The 9,759-nt window shown below is 47.3% G+C and overlaps 1 protein-coding gene across 1 annotated transcript; it reads right to left on the reverse strand.

Moving 5' to 3' along the window:
• Positions 1–6,902: 6,902 nt before the first annotated feature.
• LOC125513285 (QWRF motif-containing protein 7-like) lies at positions 6,903–9,254 on the reverse strand. The gene is made up of 5 exons (XM_048678362.1): positions 8,271–9,254; positions 7,942–8,178; positions 7,753–7,842; positions 7,533–7,640; positions 6,903–7,304 (listed from the first exon to the last, which is right to left on the reverse strand). The coding sequence occupies exons 1-5, from the start codon at positions 8,850–8,852 to the stop codon at positions 7,191–7,193; spliced, it is 1,131 nt and encodes a 376-aa protein (XP_048534319.1). The 5' UTR covers positions 8,853–9,254; the 3' UTR covers positions 6,903–7,190.
• Positions 9,255–9,759: the final 505 nt, after the last annotated feature.

Below are 9,759 nucleotides of genomic sequence, written 5' to 3' on the forward strand. Positions count from 1 at the left end.
ATCTTTTATGCATCTTATCTTGCTTTGATTGACGGTAGCATTATAAGTTGATCTCTCACTAATTATCAAGAAGTGTTCTCCCTGAGTATGCACCGTTGCGAAAGTTCTTCGTGCTGAGACACCACGTGATGATCGGGTGTCATAGGCTCTACGTTCAAATACAACGGGTGCAAAACAGTTGCACACGCGGAATACTCAGGTTATACTTGACGAGCCAAGCATATACATATATGGCCTCGGAACACGGAGACCGAAAGGTCGAGCGTGAATCATATAGTAGATATGATCAACATAGTGATGTTCACCAATGAAGCTACTCCATCTCACGTGATGATCGGACATGGTTTAGTTGATTTGGATCACGTAATCACTTAGAGGATTAGAGGGATGTCTATCTAAGTGGGAGTTCTTTAAGTAATATGATTAATTGAACCTAAATTTATCATGAACTTAGTACCTGATAGTATCTTGCTTATTCATGTTTGATTGTAGATAGATGGCCCGTGCTGTTGTTCCGTTGAATTTTAATGCGTTCCTTGAGAAAGCAAAGTTGAAAGATGATGGTAGCAATTACACGGACTGGGTCCGTAACTTGAGGATTATCCTCATTGCTGCACAGAAGAATTACGTCCTGGAAGCACCGCTGGGTGCCAGGCCTGCTGCTGGAGCAACACCAGATGTTATGAACGTCTGGCAGAGCAAAGCTGATGACTACTCGATAGTTCAGTGTGCCATGCTTTACGGCTTAGAATCGGGACTTCAACGATGTTTTGAACGTCATGGAGCATATGAGATGTTCCAGGAGTTGAAGTTAATATTTCAATCAAATGCCCGGATTGAGAGATATGAAGTCTCCAATAAGTTCTATAGCTGCAAGATGGAGGAGAACAGTTCTGTCAGTGAGCATATACTCAAAATGTCTGGGTATAATAATCACTTGATTCAATTGGGAGTTAATCTTCCAGATGATTGCGTCATTGACAGAATTCTCCAATCACTGCCACCAAGCTACAAGAGCTTCGTGATGAACTATAATATGCAAGGGATGAATAAAACTATTCCCGAGCTCTTCGCAATGCTGAAAGCTGCGGAGGTAGAAATCAAGAAGGAGCATCAAGTGTTGATGGTCAACAAGACCACTAGTTTCAAGAAAAAGGGCAAAGGGAAGATGAAGGGGAACTTCAAAAAGAACAGCAAGCAAGTTGCTGCTCAAGAGAAGAAACCCAAACCTGGACCTAAGCCTGAAACTGAGTGTTTCTACTACAAGCAGACTGGTCACTGGAAGCGGAACTGCCTCAAGTATTTGGCGGATAAGAAGGATGGCAAGGTGAACAAAGGTATGTGTGATATACATGTTATTGATGTGTACCTTACTAATGCTCGCAGTAGCACCTGGGTATTTGATTCTGGTTCTGTTGCTAATATTTGCAACTCGAAATAGGGACTACGGATTAAGTGAAGATTGGCTAAGGACGAGGTGACGATGCGCATGGGGAATGGTTCCAAAGTCGATGTGATCGCAGTCGGCACGCTACCTCTACATCTACCTTCGGGATTAATATTAGACCTAAATAATTGTTATTTGGTGCCAGCGTTAAGCATGAACATTATATCTGGATCTTGTTTGATGCGAGACGGTTATTCATTTAAATCAGAGAATAATGGTTGTTCTATTTACATGAGTAATATCTTTTATGGTCATGCACCCTTAAAGAGTGGTCTATTCTTATTAAATCTCGATAGTAGTGACACACATATTCATAGTGTTGAAACCAAAAGATGCAGAGTTGATAATGATAGTGCAACTTATTTGTGGCACTGCCGTTTAGGTCATATCGGTATAAAGCGCATGAAGAAACTCCATACTGATGGGCTTTTGAAACCACTTGATTACGAATCACTTGGTACTTGCGAACCGTGCCTTATGGGTAAGATGACAAAAAACACCGTTCTCCGGTACTATGGAGAGAGCAACAGATTTGTTAGAAATCATACATACAGATGTATGTGGTCCAATGAATGTTGAGGCTCGTGGCGGATATCGTTATTTTCTCACCTTCACAGATGACTTAAGAAGATATGGGTATATCTACTTAATGAAACACAAGTCTGAAACGTTTGAAAAGTTCAAAGAATTTCAGAGTGAAGTTGAAAATCACCGTAACAAGAAAATAAAATTCCTACGATCTGATCGTGGAGGAGAATATTTGAGTTACGAGTTTGGTGTATATTTGAAACAATGTGGAATAGTTTCGCAACTCACGCCACCCGGAACACCACAGCGTAATGGTGTGTCCGAACAGCGTAATCGTACTTTACTAGATATGGTACGATCTATGATGTCTCTTACTGATTTACCGCTATTGTTTTGGGGATACGCTCTAGAGACGGCCGCATTCACGTTAAATAGGGCACCATCAAAATCCGTTGAGAAGACGCCTTATGAACTGTGGTTTGGCAAGAAACCAAAGTTGTCGTTTCTGAAAGTTTGGGGCTGTGATGCTTATGTGAAAAAGCTTCAACCTGATAAGCTCGAACCCAAATCAGAAAAATGTGTCTTCATAGGATATCCAAAGAAAACTATTGGATACACCTTCTATCACAGATCCGAAGGCAAGACTTTTGTTGCTAAATTCGGAAACTTTCTGGAGAAGGAGTTTCTCTCGAAAGAAGTGAGTGGGAGGAAAGTAGAACTTGATGAGGTAACTGTACCTACTCCCTTATTGGAAAGTAGTACATCACAGAAATCTGTTTCTGTGACACCTACACCAATTAGTGAGGAAGCTAATGATAATGATCATGAAACTTCAGAACAAGATACTACTGAACCTCGTAGATCAATCAGAGTGAGATCCGCGCCAGAGTGGTACGGTAATCCCATTCTGGAAGTCATGCTACTAGATCATGATGAACCTACGAACTATGAAGAAGCGATGGTGAGCCCAGATTCCGCAAAATGGCTTGAAGCCATGAAATCTGAGATGGGATCCATGTATGAGAACAAAGTATGGACTTTGGTTGACTTGCCCAATGATCGGCAAGCAATTGAGAATAAATGGATCTTCAAGAAGAAGACGGACGCTGACGGTAATATTACTGTCTACAAAGCTCGACTTGTCGCAAAAGGTTTTCGGCAAGTTCAAGGGATTGACTACGATGAGACCTTCTCACCCGTAGCGATGCTTAAGTCTGTCCGAATCATGTTAGCAATTGCCGCATTTTATGATTATGAAATTTGGCAGATGGATGTCAAAACTGCATTCCTGAATGGATTTCTGGAAAAAGAGTTGTATATGATGCAACCAGAATGTTTTGTCGATCCAAAGGGAGCAAACAAAGTGTGCAAGCTCCAGCGATCCATTTATGGACTGGTGCAAGCCTCTCGGAGTTGGAATAAACGCTTTGATAGTGTGATCAAAGCATTTGGTTTTATGCAGACTTTTGGAGAAGCCTGTATTTACAAGAAAGTGAGTGGGAGCTCTATAGCATTTCTGATATTATATATGGATGACATATTACTAATTGGAAATGATATAGAATTTCTCGATAGCATAAAGGGATACTTGAATAAGAGTTTTTCAATGAAAGACCTCAGTGAAGCTGCTTACATATTAGGTATTAAGACCTATAGAGATAGATCAAGACGCTTAATTGGACTTTCACAAAGCACATACCTTGACAAAGTTTTGAAGAAGTTCAAAATGGATCAAGCAAAGAAAGGGTTCTTGCCTGTGTTACAAGGTGTAAAGTTGAGTCAGACTCAATGCCCGACCACTGCAGAAGATAGAGAGAAAATGAAAGATGTTCCCTATGCTTCAGCCATAGGCTCTATCATGTATGCAATGCTGTGTACCAGACCTGATGTGTGCCTTGCTATAAGTCTAGCAGGGAGGTACCAAAGTAATCCAGGAGTGGATCACTGGACAGCGGTCAAGAACATCCTGAAATACCTAAAAAGGACTAAGGATATGTTTCTCGTTTATGGAGGTGACAAAGAGCTAATCATAAATGGTTACGTCGATGCGAGCTTTGACACTGATCCGAACGATTCTAAATCGCAAACTGGATACGTATTTACATTAAACGGTGGAGCTGTCAGTTGGTGCAGTTCTAAACAAAGCGTCGTGGCGGGATCTACGTGTGAAGCAGAATACATAGCTGCTTCGGAAGCAGCAAATGAAGGAGTCTGGATGAAGGAGTTCATATCCGATCTAGGTGTCATACCTAGTGCATCGGGTCCAATGAAAATCTTTTGTGACAATACTGGTGCAATTGCCTTGGCAAAGGAATCCAGATTTCACAAGAGAACCAAGCACATCAAGAGACACTTCAATTCCATCCGGGATCTAGTCCAGGTGGGAGACATAGAGATTTGCAAGATACATACGGATCTGAATGTAGCAGACCCGTTGACTAAGCCTCTTCCACGAGCAAAACATGATCAGCACCAAGGCTCCATGGGTGTTAGAATCATTACTGTATAATCTAGATTATTGACTCTAGTGCAAGTGGGAGACTGAAGGAAATATGCCCTAGAGGAAATAATAAAGTTATTATTTATTTCCTTATCTCATGATAAATGTTTATTATTCATGCTAGAATTTTATTAACCGGAAACATAATACATGTGTGAATACATAGACAAACAGAGTGTCACTAGTATGCCTCTACTAGACTAGCTCGTTAATCAAAGATGGTTATGTTTCCTAACCATGGATAAAGAGTTGTTATTTGATTAACGGGATCACATCATTAGGTGAATGATCTGATTGACATGACCCATTCCATTAGCTTAGCACTCGATCGTTTAGTATGTTGCTATTGCTTTCTTCATGACTTATACATGTTCCTATGACTATGAGATTATGCAACTCCCGTTTACCGAAGGAACACTTTGTGTGCTACCAAACATCACAACGTAACTGGGTGATTATAAAGGTGCTCTACAGGTGTCTCCAAAGGTACATGTTGGGTTGGCGTATTTCGAGATTAGGATTTGTCACTCCGATTGTCGGAGAGGTATCTCTGGGCCCTCTCGGTAATACACATCACATAAGCCTTGCAAGCATTGCAACTAATGAGTTAGTTGTGAGATGATGTATTACGGAACGAGTAAAGAGACTTGCCGGTAACGAGATTGAACTAGGTATTGACATACCGACGATCGAATCTCGGGCAAGTAACATACCGATGACAAAGGGAACAACGTATGTTGTTATGCGGTCTGACCGATAAAAGATCTTCGTAGAATATGTAGGAGCCAATATGATCATCCAAGTTCCGCTATTGGTTATTTACCGGAGACATGTCTCGGTCATGTCTACATTGTTCTCGAACCCGTAGGTTCCGCACGCTTAAGGTTTCGATGACAGTTATATTATGAGTTTATGAGTTTTGATGTACCGAAGGAGTTCGGAGTCCCGGATGGGATCGGGGACATGACGAGGAGTCTCGAAATGGTCGAGACATAAAGATTGATATATTGGAAGCCTATATTTGGATATCGGAAGTGTTCCGGGTGAAATCGGGATTTTACCGGAGTACCGGGAGGTTACCGGAACCCCCGGGAGGTATATGGGCCTTAGTGGGCCTTAGTGGAAGAGAGGAGAGGTGGCCAGGGCTGGGCCGCGCGCCCCTCCCCCCTAGTCCGAATAGGACAAGGAGAGGGGGGCGGCGCCCCCCCCCTTCCTTCTCTCTCTCCTCTTTTCCCCCTCCCGAATCCTATTCCAACTAGGAAAGGGGGGAATCCTACTCCCGGAGGGAGTAGGACTCCTCCTGGCGCGCCCTCTCCTGGCCGGCCACACCCCCCCCTTTGATCCTTTATATATGGAGGCAGGGGGCACCCCTAGACACATAAGTTAATCCACGTGATCATATTCTTAGCCGTGTGCGATGCCCCCTTCCACCATAGTCCTCGATAATATTGTAGCGGTGCTTAGGCGAAGCCCTGCGACGGTAGTACATCAAGATCGTCACCACGCCGTCGTGCTGACGGAACTCTTTCCCGACACTTTGCTGGATCGGAGTCCGGGGATCGTCATCGAGCTGAACGTGTGCTAGAACTCGGAGGTGCCGTAGTTTCGGTGCTTGATCGGTCGGGCCGTAAAGACGTACGACTACATCAACCACGTTGTGCTAATGCTTCCGTTGTCGATCTACAAGGGTACATAGATTACACTCTCCCCTCTCGTTGCTATGCATCACCATGATCTTGCGTGTGCGTAGGAATTTTTTTGAAATTACTACGTTTCCCAACATGTGTCTGCCCCTGCACGTGTGAATGATATTGGAAGTGCCTTTGCTGAGGAGTTACGTGCTACCGTGATGATTTAATTTGGTTGTTGTTCTTATCCAAATTGAAGTTCGAACGGATGCAAAGCTAGTTATGCTTTCACTGAATATTGGAAGTGCATTTGTTGAGGAGTTATGTGCTACTGAGGTGATTTAATTTAGCTGTGGTGCTTGAAGCTATCTAAATTGAAGTTCGAACATATGCAAAGCTAGTTATGCTTGCATTGAATAGGAAGCCGGTGGATTTCACGCGGCAGGCCATTGCCATCAACGATCTAAGGGCATCTCCAACATAAACCCTGAAAAGAGCACCGCAAAATGTCCGCGGGCATGTCTGGGACATGTGCGCAGGATAGGGGATGGAATCATCCAATGCTATCCCATATTTATCCAGTTTCATCCATCTACACATGTTCATATCGCGGTTGAGGAGGGACGGCGGGTGTCCGGATGTCCCACGTGATGGTTTTTTATTGGCTAGGCAGATGTCGGGAAAGCCCCCCAAGTTTGCTACCGCTTTGCCGAATTTGAACGCCCGAACTCGTTCGCGCACGTTTGAGGGATAGCATTTGATGTTTTCCATGCCCCAGGCCATGGCAGAGTCTTCTGGATGGTCTCCGAATGGTTCAAATAATTGAATGGTTCAAATTACAGTATCCGGATGTAAATGTATGCCTACCTACCCAGAAAACCCACTATTTACAGCACACGGTCGTTCAACACACGTTTACCCCGGGCCCCGAGTACCTCAAATTACTGCAAACGTAATTTATTAAAATGGACAAACATACATGAATGAGGTCTAGAGAGGTGACATCTCCCGTCGGTCTGTCACGATGACACGAGCCCGGCATCTTATCTTAAATTAGCCATAGCTAGCGTGTGAGACTGATCAAAACTCAGTAGCACCACCCGGAAGCTGCAGTCGCCGGGGCGACGAAGGCGACTCCCATGTCGTGATCACGCTTCTGCTTCGCCTGAACTAAGTTCGTCCGAAGGCTCGCCTCCTGCATCTGCAGCACCGGACTCACACAAGAATTTAATAGTTAAGCAAAAAGTGTAGATATAGTGCAACTAGTCGACGAATGGCACTTAGAAAAGCAAAGGAGTATTGCGTGAGAAAGATCGATCGAATCGGTCCAAAAAGTGAAAGAAGTTCAGTACGGTACAAGATTCAGAGTAGGTCTGTTCCGGTGAAACATCACCGGGAGCAGAAAAAACGACGTGCCACCAGCACCCACCTGCAAGCGAGTGACGACCCTGGACAGCCGCATGGCTTCCTCCAGCCCTTCCACCTCCTGCCGTATCGTCCTTGCAAGCTCGCCCAGCGCGCCGCTCGTCGCTCCGGCCTGCAGAAAGGCACCGGCGGCATGCAGTCACACCGGAATCAAGGACAACGTACGTAGAGAAAACGTGCAGGAACCGGGGAAACTTAATCTGCTGTTATTGTGGCGTGCGTACCGTGGCGTAGAACCTGTCGGCGTTGGCCTCGATCTCGGTCGCCGTGCCCACGCAGGCGAACACGATCTCGCGGAGCGACTCCATGTCGACCTGCATGCAAGTGTGGTGCCCTAGCTGTTAGATGGAGGGAGGGGAGAAGTAAACAAGCGTGTGGGCGCGCTCTGTGTATGGGGGAGTGCGACTGCATACTTGGGCGCCGGCGGTTACGGGGAGGGGTGTGCAGGCGGCGGAGAGGGCGCCGGCGAGGTCGGAGACGGCGTCGGAGTGGGGCTCCTCCAACGACTCCCATGGTGCGAGGAGGGGCAGCTGCGGCCGCAGCAGCCGTTCCAGCTTCAGCTTCTGCCGCCGCCGCTGCGCCACGATCCGCTTCGCCGCATGGATGTTGCGCAGCTCCGCCACGCGCAGCCACGTGTAGAACAGCTTGTTCTGCATGCATGCACACGCGTGCCAAGCCATGACCACCCATCACCTCATCAATATACTCGGCCGCTGAAGGACACGATGCGTGCATGGCTCACCTCGGCTGCGGAGGTCGCGCGGGCGGCGGCCTTCTCCATCCGAGCGTTGGCGAACCGCCACTGCAGCAGCCGCGTGGCGAGCACGCGCGCCCGGTGCACCGTCTCCTCCTTCTCGGACCCCTCCCTCTTCCGCATCATCATGTCCCTCAGCGCGCCAGCCGATACTTTATCCGCCGGGGTTTCGTCCGGCGACGCCCCCCCGGTGCTGCGCCTCCGCCTCGCGGGCTCCCAGGGGCCTTGCCTCGCACCGACGCCGGGCTGTGGCGGCGACCGGCGGGGGGACAACGTCACCGCCCCGGCGTCCGCGCCGTGGACGGTGTTCTGATCCTTGCTGCTCAGTGCCCGGCGGGGCGGTTGCGCGGCCGCATCGGCGTCGCCGGCGCTTGGCTTCTTCTTGTGGCCGAAGGAGGCCGCCTTGCGGAGGGAGCGCGCGAAGTTGGCCGAGGAGAAGAGCGGCGCGGCGCGCATCCCGTCGTAGGCGAACGCGCCAGCGCCAGCGCGGGAAGCAGAGCTGGAGCTGCGCCCCAGCCGGCGCGCGGACGCCGTCTGCGGCCTAGGGATGCTACCGCCGGCGGACTCCATAGACCACGGAGGCCGATAAATTAATGAATATATAAAATTACGAATGCACAAATAAGTTAATAAATTATAAATAAATAAATAAAATTAAGCTGCTCCGATGTATCAGAGCAAGCGCGGTGTTGGCAGCATCCTAAAGACTAGGGGAGAAGAAGAACGCAAGATGCATCACAAGGACACTAGCCAGCTCCAAAACGCCACTAGATATAGCCATGTAGGTGGAGAAGAAGTGGTTCTTCCATTCCATGCACGCGAGGGCGCGTCCCTCTCGTGAGACACGATGGAGCAACCAGATGCCATATATTCTCGGCCTGTCGACCATCTCCTCACATCTTTCCTGGTCGCACGTCTAATAGTTACTCGTACTCATCACACCATCAGATCATTTCACCTGTGACTTTTGATTGTGTGCACACCATCACCATGGAAAGTTCTTTCGGCATGTTTTTCCAGATGCATGTGTTGCGGAAGTGGTGGGGTTTGGACGTTTGGTGGGAGAAAGGGAGAGGCTAGGCTGGTGTACGCCATCTGTGGAGTGCCGGTACGCCATGGTGACCTAGAATCCTTTTCAATTTGGCCGTGCGCACGCTGCAATTTCTTCTCGTACCGAATAGTACAGGAGAAGGCAGGCGGGGAGCAAGAGGGGCGTCAACGTTAGGACAGATGGAACTGGCATATTTTAGGTGAGAGAAATGGTGTGTCTATCTCTTGATAGGAACGTGGCCTCTGATTCGGCCGTAGAGAAAGACGTTGCGAACCATTCGAACAAAATGAAACTTATTCAAGCAAGATGTTGGGAACCATATATCAACATTGGAAATGTTATTTGGCGAACGCCCTTCCAGCCGTCTGATTCTGGTGACACGTGATCGGGTGTCAGGTCAGCTCTCTCGACTCGTTCACTATTCTA

The sequence above is a fragment of the Triticum urartu genome, chromosome 1 (genome assembly GCF_003073215.2).
Source record: "Triticum urartu cultivar G1812 chromosome 1, Tu2.1, whole genome shotgun sequence".
NCBI lineage: Eukaryota > Viridiplantae > Streptophyta > Magnoliopsida > Poales > Poaceae > Triticum > Triticum urartu.

Coding starts and splice junctions, on each gene's coding strand:
- LOC125513285 (XM_048678362.1), bottom strand. CDS start 8,852: ATGGAGTCCGCCGGCGGTAGCATCCCTAGGCCGCAGACGGCGTCCGCG. Junction 7,843..7,941: donor CCGTAACCGCCGGCGCCCAA/GTATGCAGTCGC, acceptor ACTTGCATGCAG/GTCGACATGGAGTCGCTCCG. Junction 7,305..7,532: donor GGGTCGTCACTCGCTTGCAG/GTGGGTGCTGGT, acceptor CCGGTGCTGCAG/ATGCAGGAGGCGAGCCTTCG.